This window comes from Anabrus simplex, chromosome 1 (genome assembly GCF_040414725.1).
Source record: "Anabrus simplex isolate iqAnaSimp1 chromosome 1, ASM4041472v1, whole genome shotgun sequence".
Lineage (NCBI taxonomy): Eukaryota > Metazoa > Arthropoda > Insecta > Orthoptera > Tettigoniidae > Anabrus > Anabrus simplex.
In genome coordinates this window covers 547,446,300-547,465,871 of record NC_090265.1, presented here as the reverse complement: position 1 = coordinate 547,465,871, position 19,572 = coordinate 547,446,300, and the positions used below count along the sequence as shown (strand labels likewise).

Below are 19,572 nucleotides of genomic sequence, written 5' to 3'. Positions count from 1 at the left end.
TGAAGGTTTTCGGCATTGAAAAGATGGGGAAAAACTGAGATTCAGAAGGTAGCAGCTAAACTCTTAATTAAGGTACAGCCCCAGCGTTTGTCTAGTATGAAACCAGAAAAACCATGGAAAGCCATAAGCAAATATCATCTGTCTATAACCTAGCACTGCTTGTTCTCTGCATGCCGACTGTTACTTGGAAACATTCAGAAACTGAATGCTACATTACTCCTGGGAAATATAAAAATATACAACTCTTAATGCCAGTAATGTTGCTGAAGACATACATAGAGATCCCCTTGTTGAATGGCACCTTCTCACATGTCTTTGGTGAGGTTGTGAAGGTCTCAACGGTTACAGAACTGCTTCATGTAACTGGAAGCTCCTGCGTAATTAATTTGGCTATCCTCGTCCATCATGCCACGTCTGCCTTCCACGCGGGCTCTCAACTTGATGTATGCTATATCGACATCACAAAGGCCTTTAATACAGTGGACCACACGCTTCTTGCACACAAACTTTCTGAACGGTTTAACGTGCATGGGAGACTCCTAAGTCTCATTACCAGCTTTCTGAGTGAAAGACTACAGCGCATGGTCCTTGATGGATGCACTTCTTCTACCACCACCACTCTCTGGTGTCCCACAGGGCTTTGTCCTAGGTCCCATTCTCTTTGCTCTGTTTATTGATGACCTTATCGATACTGTTTCCCACCATTCATGTAAAATCCTTTTCTTTGCAGATTGATTCTCCCACAGATACAATCCAATTGCAAAGTGCACTTGATTCACTGTCAGGTTGGAGTACTACATGGTGTCTTAAACCACATCCCTGCAAGTGTTACACAATTTTGTTCACACTTCGTAAATTCCCCGTTCTACAAGAATATCACCTACTGAACTAACCGACTGCAATTGTTGTCAATCAAAAAGACTGAGGGCCGGTTCGACCATCTGCTGGTAAAGTGGCTGGCAGCTGCACGGGAGGTAAACTACCTGGGGATGTAAACCAGCTGGTACTTTGGCTTGCATGCAACCACCTCCACGCAAGCGCTAGGTAGCTACCCGGAGCGAGACAGCGGTATGCAAGGTTGGCTAGACTGATTTTCAGTGACTTCTCGCTTTTGATATTTAGTGTTCGAGTGAGGTGCTATCTATCGTTAGATGTATGAAGCTCATTTCAATTGTCTTATTTTCCTGTGCTTGCATCTGCTGATTATCACCAAAAAGCCTAATAAGAGGAGTTTTACGAGTTATGGACAACGATTTATGTCAAGCTTTTGTGATTTTAATCCATGAGCTTCAAAATCAATACTTAATTGGGATTAAAATCTCAAGATTATATTTTCTTATGCCAGTTATAACCTGTCATGTAAGGCAACGTTTTGGAAAGTATTCTCGTAGCAGATTGGTCAAGTCGCTCGCTCCTTGACAGAGGTATGCAGGTTCTCTTCGTCTTTCTAATTTACATTTAAAAATTGATTTTCGCTCCCTGCCGTTGTTCTTAACTCTCTTTTACGCGCTTCCATATACATATATACATACACATCTTCCTTATGGATATGCTTCCATTTATTCATAATGCATTTCATTCTAATGTTTAACTTTATGAAGAAACAGAAGTTGGAAGATACTGTAAATATAAAGAACTGATCAGGGTAAATATCCATTTGGGAATGGAATAGTTTCCAATTACTTTGAAATCATTTATGAGAAGACTAGGTAAACAAATAGGGAATCTGCTGCCTGGGTGACAGTCCTATATGCTATATGCTTTACTACTATAATGATGATTGGAATTAATTATCACTTTCTATAAATAGCACACATATAAAGCATTTTCCTAGTAGACATAATATTGTGATTAAACATTTCAATGAAATATATTATTAACAAAAGAATGTATGAAAAGAGGCATACAGATGAACACAACACTAATTAAAAATAAAATTAAAAAATTCAGCATAATGAAGACTCGAAGCTGCACACCTCATATTATGAAGCAAGCACATTCGCCATTACGCTATGAGAACACTTGGGGCAATTGATATACATATACTAACTTATACCTGGTGCCTGAAAACTGAAAAATTAAAATTGGAAAATTAAAGCCCATTTAAGATGGTTTTCAAATGGGTTTTGATTTTATATCCTTGTAGAGTTTCTTTGTGAAAGCCTGACGTATAAAATGTGTTCCCGACGCTGTCAAAGCGAGAGGCTGGTGTGATTGTTGCAACTTAAGGGAAGCATTAATGTTCAAAATCCGCAAATACAATATTGATCACTGTTAGAGTATCATGCTTTTATCATTATACTAAGCTAATTTAAGTTGCATGTCACCAGAAATACAGCTAATAATGGTCAGCTCTCAAAACTTGCCCGGCAGGTAAAGTCTTATCGGGTCCTCGAAGTGGCCGATAAATTACGCACTGGGTAACTACGATTTATGCTGCCGATAGCGCTACCTGGGAGTGGTCGAACGGAAATATCCTTTTATGCGGAGGGCAAGTTACGCGCTGCTTTACCAGTAGGTGGTAGAACCAGCCCTTAGAAGTGCATTTTGACAGGAAATTGTTGTTTGTCTCGCACGTAAACAGGGTCACCTCACGTGCTATGTCACTCCTTGGTTTACTCTACAGGTTTTCTGACATCACAGATATAAATGCCCTCAGAGCATTCTACATTTCCTGTATCTTACCGAATGTTGAATATGCCTCTCCATTCTGGTCCATTTCTGCTTCTTCAAATCTCAGCCACCTTGACTGTGTACAATCTTTCTTCTGTGCCATCGTCAGAGCCTGGGTCCCTGCCTGTTGCAACTTAAGCACTAGACAAATGCTTGGGAAACTGAAACTCAAAACTTTTTCTGTTCGGAGGAAAGTAGCTGACTTAAAGTTGCTATGCAAAGCAGCTAATGGTCTATTTAGGTCTCCTGATTTTGTTTCCTTATTCCCCCCTCCACATCCCATCCCGTAGTAACAGAATGTAGACCCTATTCCATATTCCTTACTCCCGGCTTTCTCTCACCAAAAGGTCCTTTTCTGTACATATTCCAGCAATGTTTAATATCTTATCCATCAACAAGAACCTAGACATCTTTGTATCGTTTCTTTCCTTCTGTCACGATATTTCTCATATAACTTAATTTTCCTTCTTGTTCTTTCCTGTTTCTACTTCTGTATTTACTGTAAATGTATTTTCCTTTGTTAATGTCACTGTTTATGTAAATATGTATTATATAGGATTGTACAGTTTTTATTGTGTACCGTACATTTGTGTTCTTTGCAAATATTTATGTATCTTCCATTTTAGATTAATATCTATTGTACATAGCTCACATTTTTGTAATTAAGCCTTATGCTGTTGCTGATCCTGAATGAATGAATGAATGAATGAATGAATGAATAGGCTGGTGCAAGCCACCTTGCACAATACCACAGCCAGAGTAAAGTTTAGAGGACAACTCTCGAAGAGTTTCGCCATTAAAACAGGGGTGAGATAAGGAGATGGCATCTCATGCATATTATTTAATTGCGTTCTGGAAAAGATCATTAGAGAGTGGATGAGATTCCTTCCAGAGAACACTGGATTACGGATGGGGATTAAAGCCGACAACCTAAGGATACCATGCCTAGCCTTTGCAGACGATCTGACTTTATTGGCAAATGACATACAGGAGGCTACTACTCAGCTCCAAACACTGCACTCAATAGCAGCTAAAATGGGTCTTTTGATCAGCATAGAAAAGACCGAGTTCGTTACTAACATCAAAGATGCCCCTAGAATGATGAGAGTCAGTGATAATATCTACATCAAGAGAGTCAAAAGTGTAAAGTACCTTGGGGAATGGTTCTCAAAGGACCTCAGTGAAACAATGTTAAAAAAGTTTTTCCTTAAAAACCATGATGAAAATTAAAAATACGAGGTGAAGGTCGTTAAAACAAAAATAGCTGCTTACAACAGCATGTTAGAGAAAGCTTTAAAAATCCTGCTCTCAAAGAAAAATTTGAAAAAAGAAGTCAAGACCGTCCACAAGTTCCACCCCATTTCTCCACTTCACCTCCTCCCAACAAAATGCTGCACATTTCGACTGCGGGAGCACATCAGTTGAGAGCTGGACTTCGCAGTCAGTAAGTATGAGAAGTACAAGCAGGCCAAGTAACGTAAGTTAATTTCATTCATCAAAACTTACCTTAAATGTTTCCTGTCGGTCACATTCTTCTTTATTCTAAATTTGATCTTTATTATCCAATTTACAGACTAGAAAACAGATGGTACAACTTCAATAACAACTTACAATATGTCAGCCTAGGACTGAACACAATAATTGTCAACAGTATACAGATACATCTAAAATTCATTGGGGGACAATGGGAATATTACAACAAAAAGACCTCCAGCTCAAAAACTGTTTTAAACGACCTTCATCCCATATTTTTAATTTTCATTATGTTTTTTAAGGAAACATTTTTAACAAGCACTTCATATTGTGTGTCTAATGATTTTTAGCTTATTATATATATTTTACTGACGATGACCCTATGTTGAGTCAAAACATGTCTACATGAAATTTCATTTTAATTGGATGTAATATTAAGTATTGACTAGGAGGATAATTAACACGATCTGTACAATTTGTACGAAATAGCCAGTTTGGCAAAGTATATATTCTTCATATTAAATATTAACAATACAGTAGTGGGTAAAATATTGTACAAAACCAATATTTTCTGTATAAGAAATACTGATAAACACATTTGTTTTTTCTTGCCTTACCTGAAGCATTGTCATCACACTAATACTTGTTTACAAATATTAAGAGAGGAAAGAAAATAGTACCCTGAGGTAGTTGAGTGTGGAGTTGGTGATGCCTTGACGTGTGATGTTTTTGGCTAGTTGATCGAGCATGCCAGGATCCTGCTGCGAATGCATTCCGACTACCGACCGTGGTACCAACTCTCTGTGTGTCCGTACTGCAAAGTGCCACGACTTGATCCTCATCAGATCGTCAAACGTAAACTCGAGGATGAGACGGCCCTCCGTACACACCTGCACAGTGAATAATGCCTACTCAACGTCAAACACTAGTTCACACAATCAGCTTCAGTTAAACTATACTATTACAGAGAAATTTATAATATTTTGAAGGAAAATCACAGAAATAAGTTCAACAATAATGTACACAACCATAAAAACAAAATGTCATGAAAAAAATTTGTTAATCTCTTTGACAACTAATAAACATGTTCAAAGAGATACTAATATTATAAGTACCGGTACCAGAAAATAAAAGAAAGAATCTTCAGAACACAGTAGAATCACTCACAGGCTTAAATTGAAGAGGAGTCACATACGAGTTAAATTGACTGCAATTCCAGAAATTAACTCATCATTAAATCAGAAACCAATATATTTTAAAGAACTTCTAATAACACCATAAACTGGGGTGAATCCGATCAAAAGATGGGAATATTTTTAAAACATTCCATTCACTGAGATTAGATTGCTAATTAAACTTGAAATGATTGCCATTTAACTTTGATGATGGTAAATTTGTGAATTAATAAATTTATATTTCATTCATAACTTCATCAGTTATTTCAATTTCATTGATGATTGGTTCCACCTCACAAAGTACGATGAATCCTATTGCTAATTTATTTTGCATATATAAAAAGAAATCAGACTACTAATGTGTGAATCTGATCACTATTTTGAGTTCTTAAAAATAATTAGAATACTGACAATATAATAAATTAAACAATATAATATGGATGAATCAATGACTACGAGCAGAGGAGTTCTCCTTAGGAGGTTGAGTGAAACCTTTGTGGAGGAAATGCCACATAAATTCACTAAAAAGCTGCTGCCTTGCAGATGTGGCAGGGAACTGCTAAAGGCTAAGGGAGATTTCCCTGACAGAAAAAAAGTCCTCTTTTGTGTTGGACTCAGCAAGTCAACAGGAGACTGCTTTCAAACCTAAAAAGAGCCTCGGATGTAATGGAATTCAAATCCCGAATATGACAACATCCTCACATACTTCTGCTAGATATAATGGCTGGCAGCTCGATGATAATCAGTGAAGATATGCTAAGAGGAAAATCTACATGAGAAAGAATAAAAGAAAAATTGGAACATTGATAATTATAACTCTGACAGGAAAATGTGAAGAACTAGTGGACCTCATGGAAAGGAGAAAGTTTGATATGCTAGAACTGAGTGAGACAAATTGGAAAGGGAAAGGTGTAAAATCATTGAGGAAGGGTTATAAGATCTATTGACATGGACATGAAAAAGAACCCCGTAATGGCGTACCATTTGTCATCAGTAAGAACACTGACATAGTGTCAGATGTAGAGGTCCTAACCATAATCCAAGTATATACCCGTCAATCTGGGTGTACTCAAGAGGAGAAAGAGACATTTCTGGATGAACTGGAAGAGCACATTGAAGAGAATAATATAAACGTGACGGAAGATTTGAATGCCCACGTTGGTGTTGATAGAACGCGGTATGAAAATGTGATTGGTCCAAATGGCTTTGGAAACAGTAACCAAGATCTGCTGGACTTCTGTTTAAGAAATAACCTCATAATTAAGAACACCTTTTTCCAGAAAAGGGCCAGCCATAAAGTAACAAGATACAGCTGAAATGGACAGCAGAAATCTTTAATAGATTATATTATCTCTGATAAGGGAGCCGGTTTGTTTACACCAATGTGAAAGTATTGCCAGGAGAAAGCTGGGACAGTGACCACAGATTACTGATGGCAACCTTAGAAACATCCCAGTGGAAAATGTGAAGACCAGGCGAAAACCCAAAATAAGGGTGTGGAACTTGGCTGAACCTAAAAAAAAGAAAGAATACCGAAGAAGGATCCATGACCAGCTCCTGACAGACGAGATAGAAACGGGAGAAAAGGAATGGACCTGATTAAAGAAAACACTTGTGAGCTCAATTTCCTACTGAGTTATCAGACAACCGTTACAAATTTAAAACAAACCATAATAATATTAACAACAATAAATTTGAAACATTACTAAATCACATCGTCAAAACTGGATTGCATTTATCACGTGTACTTTAACGTCCAGGTTCAAAATTACAAAAATATCGAAACCACCAGTTACCAACATTCATCCCAAATCATGGTAACAAGACAATCACAACCACCACCACCACGATAATGAGTGTGAAGGCCACAAGAAGATTTAAAGAAAGGTCTATTCATACTATTGAAAACAAAATAATACACTGATTAATCTGCATACCTTGGTGAACATGGGTTTTCCATGGTGAGTCACCATTGTGCACTGATCACAGTCCAGAGTAATACTCGTATTGTGGAAGGATTCCTTCGGGTGTTTCAGGTTGTAATAGAGTTCCGTGACACCTCCTTCAAAGATACTTCGGAAATAACGAGGGATCAACGTCCTACCTATCGCTGTAAAAAACGAAGAGAAAATCTTATGATTACAAGAATTATAAACATTTTGACACACTAATTATATTTGTTTACACCAAGTACTATTCTAAACATGTTTCCAATTGACAAACTTGTATGATGAGAATATTAGGTCATGTATAACGCTATATCAGCTGATGCATTTCAATCTCACTACCCAGATTGTTTTCAATGGCAGCTAATGTAACTTTCAAACTTGTCAGTTCATCAAACACTAAATATAACATCTACAACATACCTGTAAAAGAAACACACTATTAAACAAAAAATGACATGTTTCATTCTTGAAAGAACATCATCAGCTTCTATCAAATCACACTGTTGAAAAACAAATGAAAAATGTTTAGAAATGTAGAAACATTTATGTTTCAATTCTGTTTATTACACTTGAAAGTTAGAACTTTTCTTAATGAAGTGCTCCAATAGCATGTCCTCTCTCCTTGCTACTCCAACAAAGAGTGTGAGGTGGAGTAATGCTCTGTCATTGGCATGAGCCCAGCTGGCTAGTTTGTCGGTAACTTTCAATTACGCCATGCTTCGGTTGATGTCAACAGCTACTTTCAATTATACATTATTACTGTTATTATTATTATTGTTGTTGTCATATTTTAATTGTTTTGGAAATTATAAGGAATTCTTTAATGAGTTTTTAATGGGCTGGCCAGTTTACCAGTAATTTTCTATTAAGTCATTTTCTGGTGCCATCAATACCATTCGTGGAAGTGTATTTGTAGTTTCTTTTTTCTTTTGATTCATTATGCCCAACTAAGAAGCACTTATTTAGCACAACATTTCTTCTCATTCCCAAAATCTCTTCATCCTTTCATTGTGCTTCTTTTTGCGTTCTTCCATTGATCAGCAAATTTGTGTTTGTTTATGATATTTCTGAATTTTTTTCTGTCTTGCAAGATTTCTTCATTTATACCAATTTCCAGATCTCCGTTTATTTCTGTAAGCCAGTTATTGTGATTTTTCAGAGATACTGCAAGATATAGTATTTTCTTTGTTAGCCTATTGTTACCCATCCTGACCATGTGACCATAGAATTTTAATCTTCTTTTTCTAATAGCATCTATGATTTTTCCTGTTACTTGATAGATTTCCTATTCATCCAAATACCATTTTTGCATTTAGGTCCTAGAATTTTCCTGAGAGTTTTCCTTTCTTGTTTTTTTATGTTTTTTATTTGTGATCCGCCATCAATGATCAGAGTTTTTGATGCATAAAGGGCTTCTGGTTTGACAACTGTGTTGTAGTGTCATAATTTTGAGTTTTGGGATATAGATTTGTTGTTGCATTTGCTCCAGACTTGTATGCTTTTTGTAATTTTGTAATTCTCTCTTTGTTTGCTTGCTGATTTATCCCTTTTGGTTGCATAATTTTCCCTAGGTATTTGAATTTATCTACTTGGGAGATTTTCCCACATCAAGTGATTAGAGGAAAGTTGTTTAAATCCTGAGTTTGTACCTTCCATATACTTTGTATTTTCGTATGAAATTTGCAGACTGGTTCTTGCCCCTATTTCATTAAGTTTTTCTATGGACTGGAGTGCTTCTTGTTTGTTGTTGGAGAGGATTGCCACATCATCTGCAAAGGCGAGACAATCAAGGTGATTTTGTTTTTGAAAAGTCTACCAATATTGATCCCTTTCGTTTCACTTTTCCATTCTCGAACCCCTTTTTTTCAGAACTACACTGAATAGTAGTGGTGATAATCCATCGCCTTATCTGATACCTGTTGTAATTTCAAATGGCTCTGAAATTTATCCTAAAAATTTAACTTTCGCTGTTGTGCCCGTTAGAGTTGGCTTGATCAATTTCCTTGTTTTTCTGTCAACTTGAAATATCTCAAGTATGTTGAATAGAGTCTGTCAGTCTATTGAATTGTAAGCTTCTTTGAAGTCAACAATGTTAATTATTGTTTGTTTTGTTTTACGAATTTGTAAAATACTTTTTAGGTTTAAGATTTGTTCTGGGCATTATCTTCCTTTTTAAAACCCTCCCTGATATTCTCCAATGAGGTGGTCAGTTTGTTTTTTTAATCTATTCAATAGGGCTTTAGAGAAATATGTTGTTAACGACTGATATCAAGGAAATCCCTCTGTAACTGTTTATATCTGATTTATCCCCTTTCTTGTAGAGTGGGTGAATTAGTGCACATTTCCAGTCTTCTGCAATTTTCTCAGTATGCCAAATGTTCTGTATGATTTCTTAAATTGCATACGCCATTTTATCACCACCTGTTTTCAACATTTCAGCAATTATCCCATCTTCTCCTGGTGCTGTATTATCTTTCAATTCTTGAATTATTTATTTGATTTCTTCTACAGGGGAGGTTCTGAGTCTGGATTTGGTATAGGTTTCTCAAAGGTTAATTGGTTTTGTGGACTTTTGCAATTTTATAGACTTTTAAAGTAGTTTACAAAAAGTTTGCAGTTTTCTTTGTTTTATTTGTTTCTAATGATGCGTCTGGACGTTTGATGCAAAGACTAGGCGCTTGATAATTTTTGAATTCTTCTTTAAAATTCTTGTAGTAGTTTCTGGAGTCGTTTTTCTGGAAGTCTTGGTCTATTTCCTTCAGATGGTTTTGGTCTCAATTTTGTTTTCCTGCTCTAATAATTTTCTATGATTCCTTCTGTACTTTAAGGAATTCTTGCCATTTGATTTCAGATTAATGAGAGTTCCATATTTCCCATGCTCTAATTCTTAGTTCTATTGCTTTGTCTCATGTGTCATTCCACCATCTGTTTCCATTTTTTAGGCAGAGTGCCAATTTTCTGGGATGCCTAGCATACTATATTTTTTAGATTATTCCAGTCTGAGGGCATATTTGATGGTAAATTTGCAAGGAAACTATCAGAATTTAATTTGAAAAATTCTGGGTCAATTTTTGGTGTTTTTAATGTTATCATTTTGGACCTTTTAGGCTGAAACTTCACTTTTACTATGGACAAGTAATGACTGAATCTATAATTCCTTTTTTGACTTTAACATGCATGACTTCTTTTTGGTTTTGCCTGGTGATGGCTACATGATCAATTTGAAATTCACGTAGGTATTGACTGGGGGATCTCCAGATCATTTTCTTTCTGGGTAAGCCAAAAAAGTGTGTTGACATTAGTTTTAGCTTGAAGATTTTGCAAAAGTCTATTAACCTTTCTCTATTTCTGTTTGTTCTGTTATGTTCTGGATATAATCCTACTATGCTCCTAAATTTATTTTCTCTACCAATTTGTGCGTTGAAATCTCCTAACAGTATCTTGACATGGTGTTTTGGTATCTTATTTGAAACTTCCTCCAGCAGTTCCCAGAATTCATCTACTTTACATGGATCTTTCCAATTGTGATTATTTGTGGGAGCATGGGCATTGATTAATGTGTATGCTTTGTTTCCCTATTTGATCGAAAGGTGTGGGATTCTTTCAGAAAGAGACGTGAAATCAAATATGCAATTGGTAAGGCTTTTCTTGACTGCAAAGGTTTTGCTGAGCTGCAATGGAGTTTTGGGAAAGGACATTGCTGGCTTCCCTTAAATTCTGTAGTTCCCCGATTCCATGTGTTTTGTCTGCATATCGAGTTCCTTGTATTGCAAGAATTTAAATGTGAAATTTGTCCAATATGTCTGTTAGTTGTTTTAATTTGCCAGTTTTAAGTAATGTGTTAAAGTAGCTATGAAGTGTTTTTGCTTCGGTGGAAAAGATTTGGGAAGCTCCAATTCACTCCCGCGTGATGTTCTTGTAGAACATGTAGAACGTACATAATTCCATAAAATAGCAGTGGCAATCGCTTAGACCATTTTTTTAAATTATTAATACCGATTTAGATATAGTCAGGCTCCTTGGCTGAATGGTCAGCTAACTGTCCTAGGTTCCGAGGCTTTTGGGTTCGATTCTCGACCGAGCCGCAGATTTTTAACTGCATTTGGTTAATTCCTCTAGGTCAGGGACAGGACGTTTGTGTTTGTCACAAAACACTTCACTTGATCTACATACAGCACACCACCCTACCATCCACGCAGTAGTGAATACATCCATCCACATAAGATTGGCATCAGGAAGGGCATCCGGTCGTAAAATTACACCACACCCATAGCAAGTACTGACCCCAACTAATTGGAGAAAGGTCAAGAAGAATAAGAAAAATGACATATAAATTAGATGTTTGAATTTCACGACCGCATTCTGCTTGAAATATACCTGCAGCTTATTAGGTCCCGTCAAATGCATGCAGTTTAATTATGCCGAAGAGTTGTTAAGTACAGAACAAAGATAGCCAACCGGACACCGGTGAAAATCGAACCCACATCCTTCCGATTTCACACGTCCGATGCTCTCCAGATTGAGCTTACAGTGGTCTCTGTTGGGAGTGATCTGTTTCAAGTAGGCTACAATACGGTCGTAAAAGCTAAAAATCTAATTCAAGTGGCCCATACCGGGCGGCTAGCGCGCACTCTAGTGTTGCATTGGCCGTAGTGCAAGAACTGCAGCGGAGATAATTATTTCTTCTTTAAAAAAAAAAAAGATTCCGAGAAGGTTTTCTTAACTCTTGTAATTAATTATCAAACTGTACATCCTCCGAGGGTAAACACGGAATCTGTACGAGTTGGCTACTCGGTTTCGGTCATGTAACTGTCACCTTGCAATCTGGAGATAGTGGGTTCGAACCCCAATGCCGGCACCCTTGAAGATGGTTTTCTGCGATTTCCCATTTTCATACCAGGCAAATGTCGGGGCTACACCTTAAGGCCACGGTTGCTTCGTTCCCAGTGCTAGCCCCCTTCCTATCCCATCGTCGCCGGAAGACTTGTCTGCGTCGCTTCCACAAAAGAGAATCCTTCTGTAACATAACTAGGTTTAACCTTGTACACTCTAAGGAAGTAATGAAAATAATTCTTAGTTTCATTCAAACAATGAATCAATAAAAATAAACAGCTCATTGAAAGGACAATAGCCTAAAAGCAGCACTTGGCCATTTCTAGTGGGTCAAAATAAAGCAATGTGAAAATAATAATTACCCTTGATGCATGCATTTAATTGGCCAACAAACAAACAATGCTCATCAAAGATCTTGATGAATATACTTACTATATCTTTTGGGCCCGTCTTCTAAACAGAATGTGAGAGTAAGCGTCGCGTCATCTTCAAAAAATTCGGTAGCAAAGGCATCCCACCAGAGATTATCGCTCTCCTGAAAAGAAACAACACTCATCAGTGATCATAACAAACAAAACTAAAATACAGTACTCCGTTGTCTAAATGGATTTTATGGCAACTATATAATATTCAATTTTCTTTGAGTTTATTGGCAACAAATAAGCCTAATTTGTTTGTATTTTTAGTTAGTACTATTGTGAATAATAGATCAAGACAAAATAAACTACACATATATTATCCGAATCTTCATCGGAAATGCGCCATGACAAAATTGCAATTCACTTTTTAGAATAATGGTTCGACTACGTCGTCACCAGTCGAAGAAATGTGCGAGGTACAAGCTAACACAGTTTTAAGTTTAGAATCGACTTCAAAGTGGTTCAGGAGATTCATTGATGGAGACACCTGACTCTCTTTCACTACGACGACCTTAAGTTAGAGAAAACCAGGAATGAGGCAACGTGCTCACAGAACAGTCACTTGCCAACAGCCGACAAGTGTTTGTGTTTGAAAGCCACAGTCAGTTGCTACGAATCTCCACCAGCTCAACACAGTCCATAGAAATCCACGAGTATATGAACCTACCACGCCACATGGCTAGCGACGAGTTGATATCCGCAAACAATTTTCTCAAAATAGGTACCGAACGCCGTGCGAAAGATCTTAAATCAGATTGTTAGCGTGTTTTAGGCAAATATCACGAAGGTAGTCACTGATTACAAATGGCCGCGCAGTTAACGCAGAATAATTCTACTGTAAACATTTGGATCAAGTTTACAAAGTATTAAAGCTTTAATCAACAGAGCAAACTTCACTGCAGCAATACAATTAGCCAGAATATCGAGCAATATACCCCCACACCTCACCGCCACCACCACCACCACCAAGAAAAATCCAGGAATTACATGGAATAACATTTCTATCTCATCCAGAATACATCCAAGATGTTGCAACTACTCAAGAGACGTTTCAGCCAACTCAGTTCCATAAGATGTGACCATGTCACATACAAAATGAACATGAAATACGTTTGGATTATTTATGTGGATCATTTATTATTTAGAAAGTAATTGGAGATACTATTCCCTGCGTTAACTTCCGACACTTTAAAGGACTCCAGCTGGACGAAATTCCGACACTCTGTTGTTTACAGGATTCTGCAGGATGCTTCGTAAGTAACTGTACACACTTTCTGGGTGTAACGTAGAAGTAAAACATAAAACTAAAATGTTATGTACGACTTTTTTCTTAAATTGCTTTATTTCAAAGTTATAAAACACAAAACGCATTCCACCCAGAGTATATTAGTTTAAGGATCACAAATTCAACTAAAGTACACGAAGTGTAAATGCATTTGACCTCGAGAGCAATTCCACCCAGTGCAACACAAACAAAATGAAAATAATTCCTCCCAGAGTCCAACTAAGCAATGGGTCCACAAATTCTACAAAAACTACGTTTACTCAAAAGCATGTTCAGAATGACGTCCATGAAAGTGCAGACAGAAAAGTGTTCGTCGTCGTTTTTTACAACGAATCTACTATACTGCAGCAAAATTCTAGAGGGAATACGGCCGAGAAGGAATTCTCTTCCACAGGTTACAGGAAAACTGAGTTTTCTCTTAATTCTCACAATAATGAATCGCTATGTAGGCGAACATGACACGTCCGAAGGCAATACTGGCCCATGATTCTAATGCCTAACAAGATAGGACATCATGCATCATAACTGTGAACTATACCGAGCAAGTGGCCGTGCGGTTAGGATCGCGCAGCTGTGAGCTTGCATTCGGGAGATAGTGGTTTCGAACCCCACTGTCGGCTTCCTGAAGATGGTTCAAAAATCAAATCAAAATCTCTTTATTTGCAAATGAGGTGTCTACCTCGGTGGCAAATGGTACACTAAAATACATTATTGTCAAGTACTAAATTTTAAATTAACAAGAGAAGGAAGTTTTTCTAGAATACAATATTATACAATTTACGCTAACATTATTTTTTCTATTAAACACACAGTTCATCCTTAATAAATTTATATTGTTTACAAAACATAGACTTACAAACATAGTCAACTCATATATAGTAGTCTATGTGGAATAACTTCAAATAATACTATACAACTGGTATAAGATTAAAATTTACATAGCATTTATTTACTTATTTATTTTTTACCCATTTTGGAACCTAAGTAGCACAACGATCTGCTGCGTCTTAACCAGAGCCCCTTTTGCCACCACTTTTCAGAGTTCCTGAAGGGCCTTCACAGCTACCGTAGCGGTCCCAGGGTCCTCGAAGTACCCACTGTACTTCACCCCTACAGGCAGTCCCCTACTTTGGCTGTCCAAACTCCTTAGGCCAGGGGATGGAATTAGTTATTCACACACATTTTTATTTACAATAACCTGCACCGGTCGAATGCCCTCTAACATTTCATTTATTTTCTCTGTTGCTGTTTATTCTCTTCTTGAATATCTGTACAGATTTTGGAAAAGGATCCAAACACTACCCTTGGTAAACTGTTCCACTCCTTCACGCCCTTCCCAATGAAGGAAAATTTACCCCCAATCGCTTCTGCTAAAATTCCTTCTAATTTTGTACTTGTGGCCAGTCCTGCCGATATAATTATTTTCCAACTGAAGCCTCTCACGGATATCTCCCCATGCTTCTTCTCCTGTATAGGCTGTATATAATCCTGTAAGTCTAGTTTTCTCTCTTCTCTTACTTAAAGTTTCCCACCCAAATTCCTTTCTGATACACTACTCTTTCTCCTGAAATCCCCTGTTACAAACCTTGCTGCTTTCCTCTGCACACTATCTATTTCTTTTATTAGGTATTCTTGGTGAGGATCCCAAACACTGTTTGCATATTCCAATAATGGACGAACCATACTTACGTAACTTTTCTCTTTTAATTCTTTGTTGCATTCTTTAAGTAGCCTCATGACATGTAACGATCTGTATGCTTTCCCAACAATGTCATTCACATGACCCTTCCAGTGCAAATTACTTTCAAATCTCACACCTAAGTATTTGCACTTGCCGTCTTTTGGGATAACTACCTCATCCAAAGTATATTCAAGTTCAGTTTTAAAACTCCTTCATATTATTTTCATCAACCCACTGTTGGATACTCTGAAGGTCCCTTTGTAATTCTGAACAATCCTCAAGGTTATTTATTTCCCTATAAACAATTATGTCATCTGCATACAATCTTATTTTTGATGTTATATTATTCCCTAAATCATTTGCGTATATTAAGAAAAGTAACGGACCGATTATACTACCCTGTGCAATTCCCTTCCAAACTTTCTCTTCCTGCGATACATTATTTCCTACTTTGATGAACTCTTCCGCTAGATGCCAGTTCAAAATGGGGGCCGCTCGTAGCCAGCGGATACGTAATGTGTGTTGACATGTTGTGTTTGATCGTTCCGTTCGCGTGTCCTGCAACACAGATCTCGTTTTGTGAGTACTTTGAATTATGTATTACCTTAGTATTTCTAACAGGACATAAATGACAGCCATCTTCATGTAAAATGGACAGATTATGAGAATATGTTTGCGTCCGATACACAACATCCTCGTCTTCTCCGGGTGTGTCAGAAACTAACTTCTTCGCATATTGATCCTTATTATCCTGGAGGGAAAATGAGAGGAAAGTATACGTGTCAACTATTTAGTAACGCAACCGCTAGCGGACTTAAATATTATTCTATTAATACTAATCGAAGGGGAAAAGTGGAAGGGATCCGATATTTCGAAAAATGAAGGTATCGTCTAAAGAAAGACAAGGGCCACGAAGGGCGTGAAAATGAAAGACTCCCTAGGCCTCGACACCTAATACCGTCGGGGTCGGAAAAGAACACGTGTTGACCAAAGGAGGTCGGACAGGAAAGATGAAAGTTAGGAACCTGGCACAAGTAAGCTGTAGCAACTCAGCTACGGGATCCATGCTCGCCAACCCACGCTTCCAAGTTAAGATCCCTTGGGTCAATCTGAGATAGTAGTCACTTTTCGGATACAGATGAAGCAACCATTCGAGTCCGAAAAGCTTAAACTGATGGCAGAAATCTCGGATTTATACAGGACAAATCATCATCATCATCATCATCATCCGTATAACCAAGGAGTCACACCGCTAGCTCCGTAGTAGCGTATGGCTGGGAAGCTCGTCGAGGAGATCGTAGTATGGAATTCAGGCATTAACTTGCATCACACATGCATGAAAACACATGTAGACCGGTTATTTTTATTCCTCCTATACGGTATAACACGGTAAGAACAGATGTCAATTCTTCTTCTTCTTCTACTACTTCTTCAAGTGCCATATTCAGTCCCCCAGACGTTGGCGATCACCCTGGAGGAAGCACCCATTTCTTTAGCCAACTTGAAGAGTTGTTCGGTGTTATTGCTGCAAGTCCAGTCTTTGATGTTTTGGAGCTATGACATTGGTGGTCTACCAGCTCCTCAACACCTCATGACCAATGTGCTCCACACAACGTAACACACTAGGTGGTGAGTATGAACGGGTGAGATTTTGTAATTGCAGTAGTAATTCTATCTAGTAGGGCAAAGTGGCGGCGGAACAGACGGAGCTGCCTCATCACACGACAATTATTGTTGGTAAGTTTTAGGGGCTTATGGCACATTTTCTTTTCTTCCAGTTCTGCGATAGTAGGGCATTCGAGGTCTGGGCTTCCCAAACACTGCCTCCCCCTACTCCTATTTTCCCTTTATTCTTCGATTGATCGTTTCTTCACGATTTTCTTATCATTTCGATGAATATCTTCATTATTTTCCTAATCACGAGGAGCCAATGACCACGCGGGTCTGCAGCTTACAAAAATAATCACTACAACAAACAATAAGTTCATAACCAACACGATTAAACAACAACCCCACATCAGCGATGCTCGTCGTTGACTGGTTTGGCAATAAAAATCTAAATTCATGAAGGTCTGTTTTACTATATGTAAATAATTTTCGTTATCGTTTTTATAACGTACACTTTTTAGATAAAACTAATATTTCCGTAGAAAGCTTGTAAAAATGTAATAATCGCGAATATCTCCGTTATTATTCCTGATACGATAAAAAAGGCATGGAATTTTGGAAAATATATTTTGTACAACTTTTATCATGTACAATCTTTCGATATACCGTATCCAATATTCATAGAGTAATTTGACACTTCCTGCTTTGACCCCACTTAATATCAGTATGCCACTGCACATACAAATCAACCTATATAGCCTAGTGCAGAACCCGGCTCTAGCTGAACTTCAATACTGAGTTTCGAGAAATTGTGTTAAGCTATTTCTCCGTAATGTAGATACAAACAAACAAACAAACAAACAAACAAACAAACAGAGACAAAAATTGAACTGAACCTACTTGACACTTTTGTATACCTAACACGAGTTTTTTTAAAAAAAGGAGATACATTTGAAGAGTATAGACAAAATTATAATTTGATTTGTATTGATATTGAACTCAGATTATTGGAGAGTCGAACGCCTTTGTCTTTCATGCATGAGTACAACCTGAGCACAACGCAACGTTGTAGACACGGTTGGTACAACACTGATATAATTCTGTTCAGTTTAAACGTTCAGTTTAAACACATTATATTCCTCAACTATTTTCAGCACCTCGTGAACTTTCTGAATGACCTTCAATTCTTAACAATACTACTGGCTTCTGGTATCGACCACAATTAAATGTCAAGGGGTTTCTGAAGTCATCAAAATTCCGTGCATTTCCAAATAGTACGCCATTACTATTTCCATATACACACTAACAGCGTACATTACGACAAAGCTGTATACTAAACAAAGTGCCGTATATAGAAATATTTAGTTTTCTTCAGTCGACGTTGCATTGCATAACCAACTACACCTTGTGCTGAAAAACTACTTTTTTTTTCCGAAAGCTTTCCTGTCCAGCAAGTTGAGAAGGGTTGAGATTCTCCATGTTTCGTCTCTTATAATATAACCACACTCAACTTAAACAAATCGGATATTTACTGCTATCGAAACATATTATTCCTTGATCCATACCGATCACGAAACGTTTCGTCCGGTAATCTTTCCTTTCCATTCAGTAGACTTAAGACAGAAAGAACATCACAGGGAAAATCAGCATAAACTTCTCCCTGGACTATGAGAATAAGATAATTCTTGAGTGTGATGTGTTCTTAAATGCCAGGTCTACGCAAGAAGAATTTTGGTAATATGTTTCCAGCGAGAAATATATGGTGCTCTCAAACATACTGGGAAGTAATCGGGGGATGGATTTTAGGACACTACAAAACAAAACAAAAAGTCCCTATGAACATATGCCCAACGGTCGGTCATTAACGCGCTAAGCCTGTTTAAGTTATTAGCCAGAATGGTGAGGGAGAGTTCGTATTTCGGATTTCGTTTGGAGTGAGGCATGAGAGGCATGCCGTTTCGGACATTGCAGTACTTCGTCAGTGAGTGGAACAAGGCCGCCATCGAATAACTTGCTGTACGTGCAATGCCTGGAGTTAAGAGTTGGGCAATACGATTATTATTCAAGAATCGATTCTAACGATTCAATCATACATTACGAATCGATTATTACCATTTGTTCACGATTCGTTTCCAATTATTTCGCGACACATTCCAGCCGGACGATTCCAAATACCAACTACTCTTTTGAACGATTCAAAATGAATTGTGAACAAACGAACTTTTAAGGTAGGTATAGCGGAACTTCCGGCTGGAAACGAGGGGAATGCCCATTCCTCCTGTTAAACCTCACTCTACATTTTGCCAACGAGCCATGTGATATCTTGAGCAACTCAGCATTTGTTTGGCTTTAGTGGGCGCTGTTATGCATGTGAATTAAATGGATTGGAGGACTAGGAAGAAAGTTTTATCTGGAAATATTTTCTAGAGATAAGTCGTGGTCATGCTAAAATTGATGTGAAGTATATTCCGGAGTT

General features: G+C 37.6%; 1 protein-coding gene across 1 annotated transcript in view; it reads right to left on the bottom strand.

Annotated features, from left to right (window-relative positions):
* Chi (LIM domain-binding protein 2 Chi) overlaps positions 1-19,572 on the bottom strand; it is a 691,542-nt gene that overhangs the window by 24,016 nt on the left and 647,954 nt on the right. The window contains exons 5-7 of the mRNA XM_067135525.2: positions 12,536-12,638; positions 7,259-7,431; positions 4,827-5,036 (exon numbers count right to left, since the gene is read on the bottom strand). Of these exons, the coding sequence (XP_066991626.1) occupies positions 4,827-5,036; positions 7,259-7,431; positions 12,536-12,638 (486 nt within the window). The remainder of the gene's footprint in view (positions 1-4,826; positions 5,037-7,258; positions 7,432-12,535; positions 12,639-19,572) is intronic.